This window comes from Tursiops truncatus, chromosome 18 (assembly GCF_011762595.2).
Source record: "Tursiops truncatus isolate mTurTru1 chromosome 18, mTurTru1.mat.Y, whole genome shotgun sequence".
Taxonomy (NCBI): Eukaryota; Metazoa; Chordata; class Mammalia; order Artiodactyla; family Delphinidae; genus Tursiops; species Tursiops truncatus.
The window spans coordinates 13048167-13071452 of record NC_047051.1 but is presented as its reverse complement, the minus strand read 5'-3'; the positions used below and the strand labels follow the sequence as shown (position 1 = coordinate 13071452).

Sequence of the window (23286 nt, the reverse complement as noted above, 5' to 3'; positions counted from 1 at the left end):
TTTGGTATGTAATCATTCCACAATGATTCGTGTATCCAATCATCACGTTGTACACCTTAAAGATATACATTTTTGATTTGTCAAGTATGCCTCAATAAAGCTGGGGGAAAAAAAGTATGGTTCCTAGAAAAAAAAAATCCACTATTGGCTTGAGTATCCAGGTTTGTTGAATCCATAGGCCATGTCTAATCCCAGAGATTGTTAGGTAAGTTTAATGTTGGCTACATGCTGGTGATAGTAAGCATGATACTTTAATCACATCACAGTCTCCAGAGGCTACGAGGCTGCTACAAAGATCCACTGGATAATTTGCAAACTGCCAGTAAGTTAGATCCTGATAGCTAGAAACAAATGTCACTGTCTTTCAAACACATTATTTTTCCTTGGTTGTGTAATAAACCATTTCTTTTTCATTAATGACTTACAGTTCTGGGTCAGACTTTGCAACCCTGAAAGTCAGATTTAATTATCAAGGTTTCAAACTTCCTCCAAACTGTTAAGAAAATTACATAGCCAACCCAGGGTCAGGATCCTTTCATGAAGCAGAAGAATAAGGGTCCTATGTGGAGTGAGAGATTAACCCTTGATGAGTGCTCAGAAAGGAGAGAACTGTGTCCCTCTCAAGATGTTTAAACTTTTCCCTACAGCTTAGAAAGTATTCCCAATCTCCGGAACTATTTCCTTCCCTCACCCTGCCCCAAGTTGTTGGCTATGGACCAGGGTTCCATATTAGCTTCCCTGAAGTCAGGATCCTGGCTAAAGTAGTTGCTTGGACTTCCCCCACTATGTAATATCTTATAATATCACCCTTCTGGACTGGGCTCAGCATTTTAAGTTGCAGTGCCTTTTTTTTTTTTTTTAATATATTTACTCTAAAATTTTCCTTCTCTTGGAATGTTCTCCAACCTCTAAATTTACATGAAATTTATATGTACAATCTGGCCTTCATTTTCAAGATCCTCTTTGATGGCATTACTCACCCTGAATATAAATATTTGTTGAGGGCTAGCATTTGTTGACTTCCAAATATGATGCTCGAGATGGATACATTTAAGACTCAATTATTTGAAACTCTGAAAAGAAAGATTTAAGAATACTCTTTTCATAGTATAAGCATATACAATGCTTTTTACAAAAAGTAAACCCCTACCTACTGTCAGGAAGGAGAAGTCATCTTTTGAACTATGAATGCATTTCCATTTTCACGACTTTCCTCATGCAATTATTTGTCTATTTGTACCAAAGGAGGAGTCAGGGTGAATGGAAGCCATTCATTCCAGTGGATAAAACTGTGGTCACAGGAACACAGGTCACAGGTCAAAATCGTTCTTTAAAATAATCGATATATTTTCAATTTATAGGCACTGTTAAGAAAGTAGGTAACATGACATATTAATTCTGCCTTCACCCCTATCTTCAAAGTCAAGTCCACCTGTTATCATTCTGGACCATATTTAAATAACTTTTTCACTCTTGATACATATTTTCCAAGTCTATATCTCTCTCTATACCTCATTCCTTCCTCTCCAATCAAACCCCATTGGATCTGAGCAGATTTGAGCTTCATTACAGAAATGCTTACTAACAGTTACAGCTGTCTAAAACAAAAGGGGTTGCATTAATCTTAGCATCTCAGTAAAGAGTGGATGACTATTTACAGTGATGATGTTGGAGGGATTTCTGTATTTTGAGTTTGATTTGTTTCCTGTAACTCCAAAATTCTACTGTTTTATCTTAGAAGATAAGCAATCTACGTTATAATGTCTCACCAGCCTAGAATTGAAGACTTTTATATAACTGTTATCAATAATGTTCTAATAGCTAATATACTGATATCAGATAGAACTTATTTTCAAAAAACCTTTTCATTCTACTCAATAAGCAATTACTGACCACCTTCTATCTGCGCAACATAAGAGTAATAGAAACCTATTGTATAAAGCAAAACAGTGACATACGAGCAAAGTTAGAGTAATTCCATTCAGAGAAATATAAGTGATAGATTAATTCTCTGCTTCCCACAAGGGACCAGGGAAAGAATATAATTTACCTCTTACCATCTTTTCTCCAGCTCTCCTTTTGAATTGCTTTTCCATTTTCTATACCTTAATGTCAAGATTTTCAAATTGAAAAGAAGCCTCTAAACATATTTTGGAATTTATTATTACATTGTATACTTTGTTACTAAACTAGCAGCAAGTTGCAGAATTATTTTAGTGCCCCAAGACAAAATCCTATAGCAAGCTTAATATAACTCTCCTGATGCTTGGAATCCTCTCTGGCCTAATCCAGCCTTCGCTAAAAGACCTTCCAATTGGGCAACATGGAGTTTCAGTCTAAAATTTCTCTATATTGTCAGTGGGGAAACAACTCCGATGGGCCACTACAGCGGGAGCACTTTGCAACAAGACATATTTGAATTACACTTTCACTTTAGGATAGTGTGTAACTTATTTATCCAGGGAAACTCATTGTAGTTATTTAGCTAATTGTTGACATATCACGTGTGGAGTGGTGAGAGTGGATATTCCCTTGGCTAGGAATTGCACTGTGTAACATTAAGAGACTTTGGTTACTCTTAATAAAACAGAAGAAGAAGAATTCTGGCAATGCCCCTGTTTCTTAATATGTATTGCATTATTCTATTGCAGTTAGACTGGTAATACTTGTTTCCAACAGGGGATGCTTTTGTCCTGTGGTTACCAAGAGATGTGCTGTCAAATGGTTAACATCATGCCCTGTGTGTAATGAAAAAACAAAATGACACATGTTTTTCTTTCCTGCTTTGCTTCAAAAGTTAGGGAAACTTAACAGAACCAGATTTATGTTAACTCTATCTATTCCTTGATAGCTGAAAAGAGAAGTGAAATGGGAGGGATCCCCCCGGTTTACACATTGCAAGGAAAATGTGATCCCTCCTACATGTTTCATCAGCAAGTTAAAATTCTTGTCCCATATTCTGTGAAAGTTTATGTCCATTCAACATTTGTTTTTAATCAACAGCCATTACTGCCTTGTGATTATCCAACCTACATCTACCTTTGTTATCTGGTGAAAAATAATCTTTCAGTTCTGATGTGAACTGAATATGACAAGATGTGATAAGATCAAATCATACTCTCATTGAGCACAGGAACACGCACCCTGAAAGGGATGTATTACAGAATGATCCTTAAAATCTAAATAAAATCATTTCCCATAAAAACCCTCTAAATTACAAAAGAATAAAACAGAAATATGAACATGAAATGAGCCAGGTAGTAAAAATAAAGAGAAAGATAAATAATATAAAAATAAAATAAATATCCTTTTGATAATGAGAAGAAAAAGAGGCTCAGTGTGCTCAGTAAACATAGCTGAAAAAGCAGATTCTAGCTGGCAACTTGAAGTTGCTGATGTCTTCTGGAGCGAGTTCAGATTCCCAGGTTGATACAGAGCTCCCTCCCAGAACTCTGCCATGTATATAAGCTCTGAGCTCTCCAAAGCCCACTGCCAGTTCTCTTCGTGGACTAACTGCAACGGAGAGACCAGAGATGATTCCTCTCTTATCCATATTTTCTCTATTCTTGCTTGTTGTGGTTAACCCTGCAAATGCCAATGGTCATTATGACAAGATCTTGGCTCACAGCCGTATCAGGGGCCGGGATCAGGGGTAAGTCAGTGGTTTGATTTTATAAATCTTCTTTTCCCTTAGCTTGTTATATGTACAATTCTACATACAGTTCCTTATTTATACCTCAGGGTTTTTTTTTTTTTTCCTACTTATTACAATGTAACAAGAAAAAGGAAAAAATGAGTATTCTGTGGTTGATGTATGTGTCTTAAACTTTAAGGATTACTCTCCAAAAAACTTGTGTATAATTGCTTTTTATGGAACACTGTAAGATTTTAATGTAATTAACAACATTTAACAGGGCATTTCTTCATGATTCAGTTTATTTGTGCTTTTATTTGATTCCAAATTTCTAGAATGAGGTTTCCAAGATGAAAGAATCTATTGTTGGAGACTCTCATTATGTAAACAGCTTTGAAATATCTCACATTATGTTAGGGAAAACTTCATTTATTATGAATATTAATAGGTAATGTAACCAGTTTTCTGAATTTTTTGAAGCATTTAAGAATGCTTTTAAATTTTGCATTCTGTACAATTTGCAAAAACTTTATTTCTTAGAATAAACTCAACTATAACTTAGCATTTTTAAAGTTATCAGACATAATTTAGTAACTTAACCAACAATTTATTATTAATTTTTGAAATGGATCTTGGCACTACATCCATAATGTCTCAGAGAGATGTTCATAATGCCTCAAAGTTCCCTTGCCTTACAGAGCAAATAAGACTTCCTTCTTTTTAAGGGAGAAAAACACTTAAAATTCTGGCAGAGGATGTCTTAATCTAATTACTTCCAGGCAAAGCAATAAATTTTCCTTTGTGCAGCCATATTATTTAAGTTAATCTTAGCATTCATTTACTTCTGTGATTGCTTACCTAGAAAATTACAGAGTACAGTGTCCTTGGACTTAGTAAAACCTGTCTATTTTGCTGTCTGATCTGTCATTGTTCCAGAGCCTTAAGCCACCCCCAAACCCTAAATGAGCACATGTTTGGTTTAAAAGTGTCAGTGAAATACCTACTATTAAAAGTAATAAGACACGTTGTTTAATTCTATTAGGTTAACTTTTGAAACAATGGCATTTTACTCTCAGAGATGTATAATTTCCTCTCTCTCTCTGTCTCTCATAGACTTTAGTTTTTCCAATGATTCAGGAGGATTGGATCAGAATGAGATTTGTGCTGACTAGAATCACATCTTTTTTTAGAATTGCATCTTTGATAAGCGAATCCACATATTAACTTTTTTCTTTTTGTACTATCTGACATGTAGATATGAAAAACTAGTTGTCATTAGGACATTAACTTTCTTTCCTTCCATCTTCCAGCCCAAATGTCTGCGCCCTTCAACAGATTTTGGGCACCAAAAGGAAATACTTTAGCACTTGTAGGAACTGGTATCAAGGTGCCATCTGTGGGAAGAAAACGTAAGTGTCATTTTTTCCTTAATGTGCCAGTTCCAAAGACAACACCACAATGCCCATGTCTTTCCTTGGACATACACATGATCTTCTTGAAAATATTCTGCAAAATTGTGAGCTTAAAAAAAATGGATCACATATGAATAAAGACATTTTCCCTGAATTTCTTCCTCTAGTAGTGGAACTCATGTTATTCCTGAATCTATGGCACTGGCCATGTGATCTGGTATAGAATCACTGACAGTTTGACTATGTCATTTCTACTCCTGGTTTGGCCTCTTTTATCTTAGGCAAGTCAATTAACCTCTTTGCCTCAGTTTCCTCATTTTATTTAAAAAAATGCCAGAAGAACAAATTGATCTGAAATACCAGGGTTTTCAGGTAAAAATTAATGTTTGCCTACAGTCATTTAGAAATTATATAAAGTACACCAGTTTACCCCAGAGTTTTCATCAAAGCTTAAAGTTGGAAGGGACTTAGGTTTCATATCTTCATTTAATCCAGTCATTCCATCCCAAACTGTCAGATCTCCAGGGGTCCCCAAAGGTGATAATGGAAACCCACCACTATATTACTATTTCAACAGCCAAAAAGATGATTACTTTTCAACTTAGTTATATACTTCACTGATTAACCTAGAGTTGGAAAACATTTTTATTACTTGATAGCTTATTGGTTTAATCAATTAATAAATATTGGTAGAAGAAATATAATCCTAGACATATAAAGGTTGATAAGTACTCATGTGGTGCAAATTCTTCATTTTAAGATGAAGGAGCTGAATTATAGATAAAAAAAAATTAAAGATGTCATCCTCAGTCAGTGAAATGGCTCCTGCCTGCTTCTTATTACTTTGGACAGCAACCTCAGTGAAGGATGACTTGAGAACCAGAATATCTGAAGCACATCATCATTAAACTTCAGTTACTCTAAATAGGTGGAAGGATTGGGGGATTGTTAAAAAACATATTCTTAACTTAATAATATTGGTTACAAATATTAACTGTGGAATCACATAACATTTTGGAGTCTTGTTTCTTTGCCTGTGAAATGCAGATTTAATACTTGGAGAGTTTCTGAAGGTAAAATGAATGAACAAATGAACTAATGTGAAATTACTAAGTAACTCTAACTCATAACATTAATCGTACTTAAATTTAAACTACTTTAAGCAAATTGGGTATATGCTGGTGTGAAAAGGAGGCGTATGCAGATGCCTATTTAAAATGCATAGGGTTCTCTTTATTTTACTAAGAATCATGTATTCAAGGCATATAACCTTATCTGGACTGTGCCTCCCCATGGTAACCAAGGCTAGGACCCCACAGGACACTGCTGCCCGTTCCCACATGTTGGCTTAACAGAGTTTTAACCGATGTGACTTTTTGACCTGGACATTATTCTTATTAGTTTGCATAAATGTGCTAGACTTGTGGATCATTCACACAACTACAGCGTAAGTCAGTAGTTACAAGGATCCTGGCCATGATTTAGGTCAGGCCCCAGTTGGGAACTCCAAAGCTCTGGATTTTTCTCGCTTTGTTCTTTGTATTCTTGGTTACCATGAGGCCTATTTGGAAGGCACACTAACTGCATAAGAAAGGACCTGCTCTCTGAAATATTTAGGGAAAATTTTTATTACACACTTCCCGGAAGTGAAGGAAGTCCGATATAATCTTACTTTAACCATCTAAATATGTTAGAGATGCCGATGCTTGTACAAAGCTTATACCAAGATTCTTTCTTGCTTTCCATTAAAAAAGAAAAAAAAAATTCCTGCTTTGAAGCCTGGTTTTTTACCAGAAATATAACAGTGTCTCCTTTGTTTAATTATATTAGCTTATTTCCCTTAACTTCATTTTCACAAACACATTAACATCTGTGCTCTGGAATAAATGTAAACGCTAGTTGCTAGTTTCAAACAACCAAAGGAATCAGTAACATTGACAGGAAGAATGCCTGATTTGCCATCTGCTTGCAGCTGCTAAAGTTTCCAAAGTCATTTTTAGGACTTCATGTATCAGTTGACAGAAATGTTTATCTTCTGTTTGAATAGCTGCTTTGGGGATTTGGGGGAAGTAACTGGGTGGGTCTAATGAAAAACAGGAAGTTTCCTAGGTTTAAGATATTCCCCACAATATATATTGGCTCAATAATATAGAATTTTGTAGACCTCCTTCAAAAAAATGTCAGTGACATTTCAGTTGGCATTTCCATGAGATTTTAGATACTATTCAGAAAATGAAGATAAATTTCCCACTTTCAGAGATATGCACATTCATGAGATTTTTTTACTCTTATTTGTCCTACTGACAATATGGGAACTTTGAGTTTTGTGTAGCATAAATTTCCTGGAAAAAATACTTCTTTGTTGTCATTGCTTTCAAAGCATTAACTCAGACAACTGTATTGTTCAAGTATCATCTGAAATTGCAATTGCCTGTTTTGGAATTCTATACCATATAGTGCATTAATATGAGCATATGTTATAGAAATTTTTGCTACTTTAGCAATTTCTTCTTCTATTTACTATTTTACATAAAGTATTATTAGTCCCGAACTAAAAATTATGTATCTCATTCTTATTGTTTATGATATATGCTAAAGCTAAAGTATAAGCAATTCTTAATCAATCCCTTGGCATCCAAATATTCACATTTATTTTTATGGGTAGCCATGTAAATAAAATTATTTCAGGGACCATATTTGCATAAGGCTCTCTTACAGTCTGTGTATGTTTCCGATACCAGCTATTCTTGAAATTATATTAAAATTAGAGAACAGTTTGAAAATTTAGTTTCCCACTTATATCTATATTCTTATCTTTTAACTATCCTTAAGCCAATATTCCATGCCAGAAATTTTATTCTCATCTATAGTTTCATGTTTTACTACCTATAAGTGAGTTAATAAATTTTTCTGACGTTCTTAGTTCCTAATAACCTTATACTAATAAACATTTATAGCTATTTATAGTTTGCAAAATTATTTCCAAAGCATTGTTTTATTTGAGATTCACAACTACCCATGAATAAATATTTTAGCTACTACCTTCATGTTAAATAGTTGGGGAAACTGAGACTCAAATTTATTAAATGATTTGCTCAAGGTCACACATCAACTAAGTAGTGGAACTGGGAACCAAACTCCATTATTCTGGCTCAAGATCCTGGAATTTTTCCACCATGCCATGAGGCTATAGAGAGAAATCAAGCTAATATAAATACCTTGATGTCATAAACAAACAAACAAAAAAACTGGATTTCTAAATTCTCAACAAATCAAGGCAATAAGTAATATGTTTTGCTAAGTTTATGTCAAAATATATCCTTTGTAGTTCTCCCATTTTAATATTAATTTTCTTCCAATGTATAGGACTGTGTTATATGAATGCTGCCCTGGTTATATGAGGATGGAAGGAATGAAAGGCTGCCCAGCAGGTAAAGTTTCAATTACTGAATTAAATGAGGAATTTGTCTTGTTTGAGGAAAAAGAGTTGAAGTAGCTTATAGCGAAGCCAATTGTGTGTGTGTGTGTGTGTTTAGCACCATGATAAATCCAAGATATATCCCCCATATCTTGGTGTTAATCATGACTTTATCATGTTGATAAAGTATTCAAATATACATCATATACACTAAATGCTGGACAACAGAAGCTTATTCTAAATTTAAATTAGTTCAACTTTCCTTCAAGAACAAAAATCGCCACTACAAAATCCCTTTCTTTGAATTTGTCTAGGAACATGGGCTGACTACTTGGCAAGACATCATCTTCTCTGCTTCAACAGCTCTGATTTTATAACGTTTCTCAGATTGAAAGTTAGTTTCCTGTAACTTGCCAACTAGAGAAAAATTAGTTCATCTATTTCCTCTTTGAAATGACAGCCATTCAGATAGTTAACACAAATCATCACACCCTTCCTCCAGCTACCCTCTCTTCCCCAACAGAATCTTCTCTTCTCTGGGCTCATGGCCCCCAGTTTGAATGTGATATAGACTTTGGAGTCCTTACTGTAATTGACAGCAACCCATGAAAAGCCTCTAATCCAGTCTTTTTTTCCTTCTGATTGTGATCCAAGACTGGTGTCTACTATCTATGTGTGTCCAGGAAGCTGAGAAAATATTAAGACAAATACCTCAGTTTGGGGCAGGTGGGCTCCTGAACTTTGGTTAATGTTATTGGTAACCATGTCATATCGTTAACTCATGCTGAATTTTTAAGTAATTAACATTGATTACAGATCTTTTTTAAATGAATACTGTCAAATCAAGTCTTCCTTTGGGATTTGTTTTTTTTTTTTAACTTAGGCGTGGGACTTAAATGGAACCCTGTGACATTTAACTGTCACATTTGACTCATTTTTCCCATCCTGTTGGGGTGTTTTTAAATCCTGATTTTGTGACTTAATTTACTAATTGTGTACCTAGTCTTGCTATATTCACAAAGGTAATAACCATTTCTCCTATGATATGATCCAAATCATACTAAATTTTAAATAAGACAGTCATAAAAAATAAGTTGGCTGCACCCAAACTTCAGGCTGACATTCATATATTAATCTTTCTTCTGAAGTTCAGAAGATGTATTCTAGAAGTATTAGATATTTTTATATATTTCCTTCCTGAAATTATGATGAAAAGAAGCAGGTCTACATATTTCTTTCAGGGACCCAAATCTGTATAATTACACCCCTATACCTCCTTCCTGAAATTATGATGAAAAGAAGCAGGTCTACATATTTCTTTCAGGGACCCAAATCTGTATAATTACACCCCTATACCTAACAGTATTATACTATTTAGGAGCTTTAAGCCAACACGAAAAAATAAATTACCTTTGCCATTGTCAGTGAGAAGTGAGGAACTTTTGTTGTTTTCAGAGAAATAATCAAAGATACTTACTAATAATTGTAATTGAACCATATTGACATAGCAGATTTGACATGTAAACAGACTAAACCTCAAACAAGGATAATAATTGAAAATTCATTTTCCCTCAACACCAAGGATATATGGAATGATATTTTTCAATAGTACTTTATTATTTGACATTCAAAAGGCAACTTTCACATAAAATTGATGATTTATAGAACTGTATTGTTGAAATTATCATTTAATATATTGGGGGGCTTTGTGTAAAGGTTAAATTATTGTAAAATAACATTCTTGAAATTTTTTCCTAAGTACTTATTCATCTCTTGATTATTTCAGTTATGCCTATTGACCATGTTTATGGTACCCTGGGCATTGTGGGAGCCACCACCACGCAGCGTTATTCTGATGTCTCAAAACTGAGGGAAGAGATCGAAGGAAAGGGGTCATTCACTTACTTCGCACCAAGTAACGAGGCTTGGGACAACCTGGATTCTGTAATTCATTATTTTCATGAATATAAATTTTTTTACTGCTATTGGTATACTTTAATTGGTTTACTAACTTGGAAATGAATAGAAATTGTATATCTTTCTGTCGTACATCTATGAGGATACATAAAAGGATGAGTTAATTGAGGGTAAGGAGAAAATGATTTTAATACATCCATAAATGGAATAACACCCCAGTAGGCTCATGGACTAATAAAGGTAAACTAATAGTGGATTGAACAAGCACTTTATCATTATTCTATTTTACTCCTTTCCTCTTTCCCTTTTGGTTGTGAAGAAATATAGGTAATTTTAAATGACATATCTCATAGAAAGGCAAGTTAAGAAGTCTAGTGGAATTTAAAATTTTTAATAAGCTATATTATACATATACTTATTATTTTAATTATATGTAAATATATATGGCTGTTCAGAGACTGACAGATTTATAAACGTGTGTGGATATTTAAATTGAAGGGTTGTAAGCAATACATTTAATTTTCAGGCTTTTTTGTGCATAATCTGATTTACAACACACTAAATTATGACAATATACAAATCTGTAAAACTGGTATAGAAATATATTCCTACTTTCTACTTGATATGAAGATGAACTGATAATTACTACTAGAGTCATACAATACTTAGTAAAACTTAGGCAGATTCTTCTAGATTTTATCTTGCTTCATTAACTGTGAGGTTAATTGCTTGCATTATAGAACTTTCTCTCTTCTGGTTGTCTTTGACCACATCTCTAACCACCTTTCTGGTCCTTTTTGCAGACTCCTCTTCTTCCATGCCTTTAGAATGGGTCTTATTAAGGTCTCTTCCAGGAACTATACTCTGAAGTTTAGATGCACTTCTGATGGCTTCAGCTTTCACTTTAATGCATAGAGCCATGGAATCTGTGTTTCTTGAATCCCAGGAGAATATTTCTAACATCTATCTTAATATTTCTCCTTGGATACACCATCTGTATCTTTAAACAAAACGTTATCTAAAATAGATGCCACTTTCTTTCTCCCCATCAACAACTGCTTTTCTGCTGTCTTTTTTCCATAATTGGCAGTACCAATCTCAGAGTTCAAACTTGAAAATTATGAGTTATCCTTACTTTGCCTCTCTTCAGTTCTTAGAAACTACTGTTAGTCACCCATATCTAATTTTTCATCCTCATAATAGTCTTTTTCCTGCTATGCACTACCACCAGATTAACCTTCCTAAAGCCCAGGCTAATCATTATATTCCAAGCCCACAACAGCCTCAATGGCTCCCCATTGCCAGTTTAATTTACTCTTTACTTGGGCATTAAAGTCTTCTATGTTATGGTCCCATATACTTTCTAAAATTTCTTTCTTAATATTATCTGAGAAACGTAAAGGCATATAATAACCACACTGGACAACTTCTGCTTTCCCAGCGTTCACCCTGTGCCAGGAGCTGGACTTAGAATGATCATCACACCGTCCCTACCCTGTCTACCTACCCTGCAAGACCTGTCTCCAAACCTGAATTGCCAGCCATCTTCATTTGATCTGGAAAGCATTTTTTTTCTCCTTCCGTCCTTTATCTTACTATGTTTATTTTTGCCTGCTGCTATAGAATAAGTACCTCAAAGGTCGAGACTTCACCTTACTTACCATTGTATTTCTCATAACACCAAGTACAGTATTTTAGTGTGGTATTGGATAAATTAAAAGGTACAGGATGGTTGAATTCTTGAATTTGTCATAGAATAAACATAAAACGGTTATTAAAACTCTGATGTTGTAGACAAATATAATGCCACTTTTATTTTGTTTTCCACTCAAAGTACTTTAAATATCTGATAATTTCATATTCCCTAAGCCTTTACAGCAAGATCATCTCTTCATCAATACATTTATTAAAAATTTTGTTTTGTCTCTAAAAATGTCCAAGTGCTCTGTAAGAGCTGGAACCCTTTACTGAGTACCTCTACTTACAAAATTTCTTAATCAATTGAAATAGTATAATTTTAAGTTATTTATGTCAATTTGGCTTGACCGTCTGGGTAATTCAATGAGAAAATAACAAGAGAGTAGAAACAGAGTGATTATAAGATTTTAAATAATTAACTATAATAAAATAAACTTCTGTCATTTCAATTTTTCCTAGGATATCCGTAGAGGTTTGGAGAGCAACGTAAATGTTGAATTATTGAATGCTCTACATAGCCACATGATTAATAAGAGAATGTTGACCAAGGACTTGAAAAACGGCATGATTGTTCATCCAATGTATAACAATTTGGGGCTCTCCATTAACCATTATCCTAATGGGGTAAGTTTCATTAATAAAAAGTACCTTTCTCAATAACATTGCCCTTAATTTTTTTCTATATCTTTTATGTAAGGTTCCCAGAAATAATAAAAAGTTAGTGAATATAATGTAAATGCCATATCAAGACTTTTCCTTACATCTAGAGCATGTAAATTTCTAATTCAGTGAGTGATTTCTATTAAAGAGTGATTGCAAGGAAGAAATTAAATTGATAGTTCATTGATAGTAGACTTAGGTGTTCTACAAAAGGAAATTTTAGTATTTGATGTGTTTGAAAAACTAATAATCAGAAAAAATAATAAGTATTTGTCAGAGAATTTATCAGAGAAAAATCAGAGAATGAGTATTCTTTTATTCACCCTCTGGCTACTATACTGATTTAGGTCCTTGTGTGTTTTAATAAAGTCTTTGTGGGAGACGTCCAACCAGGGTCATAGAGCTCTTTCAACAGTCAGAGTTCCAGGAAATAAAGGGTCAGTGAGGACTCAATATTTAGGAAATCATTGAAATAGAACTGATCATATTTATGCAATAATTGTTTGTTTCTGTCTCAGAACTTTTTTTTAGGACTAATTAGACTTCTTTATGTAACTCATTGACCTACATTAGAAATAGTGTATGACTATCTTTATGAAAGAAATAGAGGAATAAAAGCAATAATTTAAACAAAAAAAATGTTTTTGCCTTGCATTTCTAGGTATGTTAAGTGTAACTGGACTTGGGTTCTCAACTGGTTGCATTTTTTCCTAGGTTTTTTTTTTTTTTTTTTGGACACAGTAATATGTAAGTCTTCACCCTCAGAATTTACATTCAGAATGTCAGTTCTTTCATGTTACATTTACCAGTAATCATGAAAAATAGGAAACGGGGGCTTGCAGTCTCAGTGGTCAATAGATAGCTGTGATTTCTAAAATTTGATTTTCTCAAATAATTAGGTTGTCACTGTTAACTGTGCTCGAATCATCCATGGGAACCAGATTGCAACAAATGGTGTTGTGCACGTCATTGACCGTGTCCTTACACAAATTGGTACCTCAATTCAGGACTTTATTGAAGCAGAAGATGACCTCTCATCTTTTAGAGTAAGTACAAGAAGTAATAGCAGATTGTCTGGGACCATTGAAATTCCTCCTCTTTCCCTGTCAGAATCTAAAATAATTATAAAAAGCTATTAAATCTGGCAGACACATAACCAATGTATTTCTTGAAATGAAAAGGTTTTCATTTTACGCAGAAGAAATCATCTCCTTATATGAAATAATAATATTTACGTGGACATGATAGATAAAGAATGATTAGTTTCATGACTGTAGTGTACTTAGTGCATTTAGAATGAATTCATCAATTATTACGTTTACTGCTGTATATTGTTCAGTCACACAAGCATTGGCAGAATTCCCCATCTTACATACAGTTTGAGGAAAGTTTGAAAAGACATGGTTGTTTGCGTCAAAAGATAATATTTTAAAGATCTAACAAGAGTTATATCTAACTTCTATAGTTTTCTATATAATCAACTCCCTCATGTCCACCCAGACTGAGTGTATTGTAATTTTCTTCTGGATTTGCAATGTGCCAGCCTCTAAAAAGCACATTTGTGTTTCAGGCAGCTGCCATCACATCTGATATATTGGAGTCCCTTGGAAGAGATGGTCACTTCACACTCTTTGCTCCCACCAATGAAGCTTTTGAGAAACTTCCACGAGGGGTTCTAGAAAGGATCATGGGAGACAAAGTGGCTTCAGAAGGTACTTAACTGTCTCTCTCTAGGAGAAGTCTCCCAGAATTCCAAGAAAGGAAATGAAAAAGAGATCAAGTCCTGCCAGCATTATCACCTTTGATAAGCAAAGGCAAAGAAAAACTTTTATTCTGAGGTGGACTACAAAAATCTTAAAAAACAAAATCCTTGAAAGAGTAGGCAAAGTAATTCAATAATTAATTTAATAATTAAGATAATTAATCAGGGTATCCTAAAGATCACATTCTTCTGCACTGCTTTCAAGTAACTAAGTAGCAGACATTAAAAAGAATTAGAAAGTGTTGAAAAGAAATATTAGATCATCAAACTTTAATACTGTATACATATTGTTCAATGCTTTTAATTCTAAATTTACACTGAAGTTGAGTTGAGAAAATTGCATGGTTCTCTTTGGCCATTACCTATTGATACACAGAACTTGGCTTCTTTCGAGTCTCCTTTTTAGTTTCAACTAGATTTTACATTGTGACTAGCACATTTCGCTTACTCAGCCTACCCCAAATTGGCTTAACCAATTTATGATGAGATATTTTGGTGCAAATATAGACAATTTAGGCACAGATCCCTTCAGAAGTCCTTCAAGAAAGCATCTTTATTTTGGTTATTTTCTAGATGTTGCCTTTAGGGTTGTCACAAACCTTCAATTTGCAAAAAAAACCAAAAAAACAAAAAACGTAGTATCTGCAAAGTGCAAAATAGTGAAGCTCAATGAAATGAAGTATGCCTGTAGAGCTGTTCTGTCATGGGTAGCTGATGTAAGATACTGCTTGGGTGTTTGGAACAGGTATCACTAGCAAATAACTTTATAGGCCTTCTGAAAGGAGGAATTATTCTTTGTTCCCATTGGAAATTCCTTTCTTATGATAGAGGGAACTTGATCTAACACATTTTCTAGAACTACACAAATAATTCCATGCAGCTGATCTTCTTTTCTTCTTACTTCCTACTGAGCTGAGCTAATTTTATTGTAGAGTTGATGGAAAAAACATTTTGAGAACATAAACAGAATTTTAAAACCTTAGGTCAATACTTAGGTCTTATATATATTCTATTTCTTAGGAATACTTAGTTCCACAGTGAAACACATCTTTTAAGGGTCAAATGCTATTCTCCTTGATCTGAAAGCTTACTCTTTGTACTTTGTCCTCCAGCTCTCTTGAAGTACCACATTTTAAACACCCTCCAGTGTTCCGAGGCTATCATGGGAGGAGCAGTATTTGAGACTCTGGAAGGAAACACAATTGAGATAGGGTGTGATGGTGACAGCATAACAGTAAATGGAATCAAAATGGTGAACAAAAAAGATATTGTGACAAATAATGGTGTTATCCATTTGATTGATCAGGTCCTGATTCCTGATTCTGGTGAGCAACAGTTTCATATTGTTCTACCTACTATCGTTTACCAATTAGATGCCTTAAGAGTAGGCAGATGGAAAATAAATGTGCAGTATAAGGAATGCCATATGAAGCACAAACACAAAATTAACAATGACCTGAGTACTAAATAGGCAGCTTGTGTGGTCATGGGCATTCCATGCATTGACCTCTGGCTTTCCAGAGTTTCTTTTTTTTTTTTTAATGAATTTTTATTGGGATATAGTTGATTTAAAATGTTGTGTTAGTTTCTGCTGTATAGCAAAGTGAACCAGTTATACATGTACATATATCCACTCATTTTTAGATTCTAATCCCATATAGGTCATTACAGAGTATTGAATAGAGTTCCCTGTGCTATACAGTAGGTTCTTATTAGTTATCTATTTTATATATAGTAGTATGTATATGTCAATCCCAATCTCCCAATTTATCCCTTCCTCCCTTCCCCCTTGGTAACTGTAAGTTTGGTTTCTACATCTATGACTCTATTTCTGTTTTGTAAATAGGTTCATTTGTACCATTTTTTTAGATTCCACATGTAAGCGATATCATATGATATTTGTCTTTCTCTGCCTGACTTACTTCTAATACCTAATATTGATAAAGATTATCACAGTGCCAGAGCTTTTCTTGAAAACAGAAGGGAAGATATAACCAAATGGTTACTTTTGGATAAATGAAAGACCTATGGCACTCACAAGAGCAGAGAGATAAGAGGCAAGTAATAAAGAATCCAAGAAAACTGCAAAGCAAGAAGTCAGAAAGATATTGTCCTTCTGAAAGTCTTTGGTCATCAACCCCAAAAAAGGGAAGCTGGAACTCTCTTACTAAGGAAAGGCAGGATGTCACATTGCCAGTACAGCAAATAGCTTATGGAAAATAGCCAAGAACTGATTTACTAATTTCATGATTATGGTAATAACAACGATGACATTGTTTGAATGGTAATGGTTTATGTTACAGCCAAACAAGTTATTGAGCTCGCTGGAAATCAGCAAACCACTTTCACAGACCTTGTGGCCCAATTAGGCTTGGCATCTGCTCTGAGGCCAGATGGAGAATACACTTTGCTGGCACCCGTGAATAATGCATTTTCTGGTATGTACTGGACACTGTCATTCCTACTCTTTCCTCCTCTACACACATTGTTTCTTCACCATGATTGTTTGCATTAAGAAATAATAGATATTTTGTGAGGTGTTAATTAGTTTCTTTACCAGCTACACATACAATGCATTAGCACTATGTAGTGTCTATTAAAATGTCCTTCATTTCAAAACATTTCATTATAATAGATAATAGCCTACAGGAAGTGAAAGTTTGTGGTAAGTAGTCTTCAGTTGTTCTGTGAACCTGATCATATTTCCAGCACACATAATGGATGTATTAACAGATCTTAAGAAAAATAAATCTGATTTGTTTATTTAAACACCAACATAATAATATTTAGGAATACGTAGGTGCATTTTGCAACTCAGAATTTGAATGTAAGGTATCAAATTATAAATAAATACAAACAAGAGAAAATGATACACTTCCATATTATGATGTGAACTGTTATTACAAGTATTTGACCTAGTAGCTGCTATTCAAGGACTGTGTTTAGATTAATACAACCTGACACTTTTTCCAGAAAAAAATGACTTCACAAAGACATTTAAATTGTTAGGCAAAATTTAGCAATTAAAAACTAAATAAGTATCACCTTTTTAATGCTTTTCCAAATACTAGGTTGTGACATAGAAAATTATTAACGAGAAAATTCAAATTCCTAGAAATGCTGTTTTTTCTCTTCGTAATAATAATATCCATACATGTTGACATCAACCCATCTTTAAGAGGTTACATGCTTCAACTCTCTCTCCATAAATAAAAATAAATGTAGAAATGATTCATCAGTAGTTTCTCATGTGACTAATGGACATCAGATTCTCAGAGAAAATCTTGGCCAGGCTTAGAGTTTAACTTTTGTCAGTGACCGCATAAAACCATGTGGCCCTCACATAGATGAAGCCCATTGTTTGGACTGCTTGGAATCATATTGTAGTCATTTGATGAAATAGCTCATGGAATTTCTAATTTGTGCACAGAATTCTTAGCTTTTGGCATGTAGTCATCTCATATACTATATATGTGTAGGATCCATAAGATCTATAGTGGTAGGAATTACCATTTTCATGATTTTCTCTTACAGGAGAAACTTTGCTTTCTAAACAAAATAACACTCTTTTGTAATGAATTTACTTATAGATGATACTCTGAGCATGGATCAGCGTCTTCTTAAATTAATTCTGCAGAATCACATATTGAAAGTAAAAGTTGGCCTTAATGAGCTTTACAATGGACAAAAGCTCGAGACCATTGGCGGCAAACAGCTCAGAGTCTTCGTGTATCGCACAGTAAGTGAATCCAAATGAGATAAAATACCCATGCTGGCCTAAATGTCAAATGACGTGCCCTTGTCAAAGACTGTTCTTTTTTCTTTTTTTTAACATCTTTATTAGAGTATAATTCCTTTACAATGTTGTATTAGTTTCTGCTGTATAACAAAGTGAATCAGCTATACGTATACATATATCGCCATATTTCCTGCCTCTTGCGTCTCCCTCCCACCCTCCCTATCCCACCCCTCTAGGTGGTCACAACACACTGAGCTGATCTCCCTGTGCTCTGCAGCTGCTTCCCACTAGCTATCTATTTTACATTTGGTAGTGTATATATGTCCATGCTACTCTCTCACTTCGTCCCAGCTTACCCTTCGCCCTCCCCGTGTCCTCAAGTCCATTCTCTACATCTGCGAAAGACTGTTCTTGTAACAAAAGTTCCTTAGAATTTTATTAATGTGGTCTTAATAGTAAATATTTATAGGAAGATCAGGGAACTGAATAGCTTGTTTAAAAAGACTTTGAGGAAAGTATACAAAAAGTGCTGTGTATTAATAATTCTGATAACTTGCACTTGTTTCATTATAAATAACGTTTTCTAAAGCATTATTTCAATTCCATAAATCACTAAAACTCATTTAAAATAAGCTTTTGCTTTACACAGTACCGTACTTTACTGTTTACAAGGTAATTTTTATATTGAGTCCAATGTTTAGGATGATCTTTTAATGTATGACCATCATCCAACCACCGAATCTCTTTTGAATGGCTTTCAGGATAAACTTTTATAGGCACATGAAGATTTCTAGTAAGTGGTTCTAATGTGCTTTATCTGAGGGAAAATTTCTAGAAAATATTTATTATCAGAATTACAGTGCTACTTAGTGGTGCTGTTCAGTTTCTGTCCAGGCAACCTTGCAGCTACAGTTAAAAAGAACTCATAGGAAAAAAAAAAAAATAAGAACTCATAGGAGATCAAGCATTACCTTGAACTAAACATGACACACAGTGCTGCGCACCATAGTTCCACAAGGCCAAGACACACATTTTAAATGATGCAGAAAATGCGCCGCATTCTAAATGATACATATATAAATATTATTGTTCAGAAATGCTATAACTTAATCAGTAATTTGACTTAAAATTGATAGTGTCTTACAGTCAAGATAATATACTAAATATTTGTGAAGAGGCAGTAAAGTCACGAAACTTTATGGTTAAAGAGGGTCTTAAAAAGTTAAAGGGTGAAAGTTCACAAAAGAGGGTCTGTAAGAATTATTAGAACCTAGAGAGGAATGATAGGAAATGTAGAAGTGGAATTATATGGAGTTTTTAAATTCACTGACAAAACTACCTGCCCCACACATAGGGTAGCTTGCTTAGTAGTGGAAGACCTAGTTGAACAGGAAAAGTGAGGTCAGAGTGTACAAGACCTTAAAAACAGAGGAGAGAAACTTTTTTCTCGCATTAGAAGTCAGGTGACCTCTTAGAAGAGCCCATCCAGAAATTCAATTATGTAGCTTCTTTTACGTAGGGAATTTCAAGTAAGGAAATGGACAACTGTATCTTTATTTCTTTGCTAGGCTGTCTGCATTGAAAATTCATGCATGGTGAGAGGAAGCAAGCAAGGAAGAAATGGTGCCATTCACATATTCCAAGAGATCATCAAACCAGCAGAGAAATCCCTCCATGAAAAACTGAAACAAGATAAGCGCTTCAGGTAAGCTTACTAGTTTCACCTCCACAAGAGAATAAGAGCTTTTGGCATAGTTTTGTTTCACGTAAGTATTCCAAAATCCATTCGGTATTCAGTACTGCTGAGAACAGAATTTAGAATAGAAAGTCTATACAAATGTTTTTAAAATTAAGATATGTTCTTAACAATATTTTTCTTCCTGGTGCAGCATAATATGACTTGGTGAGTAAAAAACAAACAAAAATCAACCTAATAGACTGAACTACTTCTTGCAAATTTTTTTATAATTAAGTTTTTAAAAACTGATAGTATATTCTAGCAAAGACTATTTTGCAGAATATTAAATAAAGTGTGACCTCACCAAGATTTATAGGGGGAAAACAGAGTTTAGGAAATTTAAGAATCATATGTATATTTAAATAATTTCCCCATGATAAACCTTTAACAGTAAATTGCATTTGAAACATATGAAAACATATGAACCAATTTCTCATGCTTCCACGTATAGGGATTCTACTCTATTTCATGCATGGTGGGTAGGCTTACCTAGATTAAATCTAATAAAATAAACATATGTCCATATGTCCTTCCTGCTTAGCATCTTCCTCAGCCTACTTGAAGCTGCAGACTTGAAAGAGCTCCTGACACAGCCTGGAGATTGGACCTTGTTTGTGCCAACCAACGATGCCTTTAAGGGAATGACTAAAGACGAAAAGGAAATTCTTATTCGTGAGTAGAAGTGAACACCAGATATATTTGCCCCTTGATTTCAGGATCTCATTTCTTCCTCAAGCGTTCCTGCCCAGATATCAGCCACCAAAGTGCCCCCTCTTTCCTATTCATGGCTAGCCTTCGTCTCCTTTAATTTCATTTGGAATAATTAGAGGGTCACTCATAAATGTTCTCAATTAACTGCTTACCGTAATGTTGTTGGACTAGATGTTCACTTATGTTGTCTCTATTAAAGGGCACACAACTAGGTGACAAAGAAAGAAATAGTCACAATTTCAAAAATAATTTGACTTTTTTCTCCCAGTAAGTTGGATAATATTTTGATTGAACTTATTGAAGGGACTGCATGTTTTGACATAGCATTGATATCACATTGAGAGAACAATGATATTATGAGAAATTAGTGTGGAAAAAATAAAGACAAAGAAATATTTTTCTCCTTCATCCTCATAATATCAAAATGTCAAAATATATAACACGTTATTAAATAAATATATATTTTTCCCCCTAGGGAACAAAAATGCTCTTCAAAACATCATCCTTTATCACCTGACACCAGGAGTTTTCATTGGAAAGGGATTTGAACCTGGTGTTACTAACATTTTAAAGACCACACAAGGAAGCAAAATCTTTCTGAAAGGAGTAAGTTCTCTAGTATGAATCTATGAGAGTGTTAATCTATTATTCAATTATCCTAATGTTCATATTTCATTAAATTTCCCATTGAAATTATCCCCTGTTTTAATAGGTTAATGATACACTTCTGGTAAATGAATTGAAATCAAAAGAATCTGACATCATGACAACAAATGGTGTCATTCATGTTGTAGATAAACTCCTCTATCCAGCAGGTTGGTAATTATTGAACTGATTAATGAAAACATAACTCTTTTTCAATAGAAACCTAGATTTTTATTTCATCCATTCTTACAATATTCATTTAATATTCCTCTTCACAGACACACCTGTTGGAAATGATCAGCTGCTGGAAATACTTAATAAACTGATCAAATACATCCAAATTAAGGTACAGATGTTATTGCATGTGTTTCTAATGTGTTGAACAGACATTGCAGGTTTAACATAAGAAACTAGAAATGTATACATTAATAAGTAGATGTACGCTGGGACTGCATTGCTCTTTGTTGATTATAATGGTACACTGGCATCATTTCTTCATGGTTTTGTTTAAGGAGGATTTAATAAAAGCTACTTGGGGCCAAGCAGAATGTTAAGTATTATGAGAAATATTAAGTTGAATCAGATATGGCCCTTTATTCAAAAAGTTTACAGTCCAGCAGGGAAGATAAGACATGTAGATAAGAAACTATAATTTTTCTATTATCAAATATTTTTGCTACAGAATATAAGGGAAAGATAAAATATTTGCTTATAAGAAGTTGTCACCAATCACAATAGTTAAAGGTAAAGGAATATTCTAGGATAAATATTGGGTTGAATATTGGTAGGGTTAAAGCACCAGACAACATAGGGAGTATTATTTAATGAACTTTTAATTTGGGATTCGCTATTCTATAATTTTTAAAACTCTGAGTAACAAATCCAACCATTTTATGCCATGTTGCCCAACAGCAGGAAATTGGAAGATGATTTATATGAAGCCTTCATTTTTACTAAATATAATGATAGCTTCACTGTCTTTACTTCAGTGAAAATTAAAAATCATGGTGCCAAGATTTTGTTAATACAACTACTACATTTCATGTTACTAAGTATAATGTTTATTTTCAGTTTGTTCGTGGTAGCACCTTCAAAGAAATCCCCATAACTGTCTACAGTAAGTACATAATGAATATTTGTCACATATAAGTGGCAAGATGTAAAAAAAAAAAGAAAACCCAAGAATTTTCTTTGTGTTTACTGAGATGATTGATAATCTGGTATTTAGAATTCCAAGCAATGGCAAATCTCATGTCACTTGAAACAGGGCTTGAGGTCTGGATGAGACCTCTCAGCCTTGACTACACCCTTCAACTCCAATGAACCACTTCCTCATTCATCTGCTAGCTTGATATAGATATAATTGCTAGCATTGCAAAGACGCAGGAGAAAAAAGACACAAACATACAAAGAGGAGAGCTAGCTAAAAGGCACTTGAGAGCTATCTGAAAATTCAAATATGTGGACACAGAAATAACATTGCTGAAAGATTTGTAGCTCATTCCACTCTCAAGACCTCAGCCATCTAAGGGCAGGCTGTCAGAGAAGTCTAATATTTATGGGCTGGTGGTTCAGAAACTCTTCCCCATTCAAAACTGGATGAAGGAACAAAAAAATTGTCAGGTGATAAACCTAGAGTTTCTAGATTCCAAGGTTCTTTTATTCCTGACTCTACCAGATTATCAAAATTAAACCTCTACTTCTTAACAATAGCAAAGGTATTTCATTTTCATAAATGTAACTCATAGTATTTCTTATTCAGTGTGGCTTTTTCCTCCTTTGTCTTTTTTCCTCTCTTCCGTTGCAGCTTTCAAAGCAGAAATTCTTTCCATTTTGTTTTGACTCTACAATTCAACACTCAAAATGCATCAGTAGCTAAAGCATTGCTTCAATTCCCACATTTATCTTGGCAAGAATTATTCTATTTTATACCATGAGCATCCTGTTATTTA

At 34.1% G+C, this 23286-nt stretch overlaps 2 protein-coding genes across 6 annotated transcripts in view; one reads left to right on the top strand and one right to left on the bottom strand.

Moving 5' to 3' along the window:
- Positions 1 to 23286, bottom strand: part of LOC109550234 (uncharacterized) — a 529004-nt gene that overhangs the window by 103790 nt on the left and 401928 nt on the right. The window lies entirely within an intron of this gene.
- The window catches only part of POSTN (periostin), a 34242-nt gene continuing 14439 nt past the window's right edge, over positions 3484 to 23286 (top strand). For 3 of the 5 annotated variants that reach the window (XM_019936729.2, XM_019936732.3, XM_019936728.3), the window contains exons 1-16: positions 3485 to 3652; positions 4945 to 5043; positions 8413 to 8477; positions 10251 to 10408; positions 12539 to 12703; positions 13639 to 13785; positions 14310 to 14451; positions 15614 to 15826; positions 16805 to 16939; positions 18092 to 18240; positions 19809 to 19945; positions 20520 to 20650; positions 21165 to 21295; positions 21402 to 21504; positions 21613 to 21680; positions 22406 to 22451. In XM_019936729.2, the coding sequence (XP_019792288.1) occupies positions 3534 to 3652; positions 4945 to 5043; positions 8413 to 8477; positions 10251 to 10408; positions 12539 to 12703; positions 13639 to 13785; positions 14310 to 14451; positions 15614 to 15826; positions 16805 to 16939; positions 18092 to 18240; positions 19809 to 19945; positions 20520 to 20650; positions 21165 to 21295; positions 21402 to 21504; positions 21613 to 21680; positions 22406 to 22451 (2008 nt within the window). In that variant the 5' untranslated portion in view covers positions 3485 to 3533. Of the gene's footprint in view, positions 3653 to 4944; positions 5044 to 8412; positions 8478 to 10250; positions 10409 to 12538; positions 12704 to 13638; positions 13786 to 14309; positions 14452 to 15613; positions 15827 to 16804; positions 16940 to 18091; positions 18241 to 19808; positions 19946 to 20519; positions 20651 to 21164; positions 21296 to 21401; positions 21505 to 21612; positions 21681 to 22405; positions 22452 to 23286 lie in introns of all 5 variants that reach the window. The other 2 variants (XM_019936733.3, XM_019936731.3) reach the window with 1 other exon arrangement.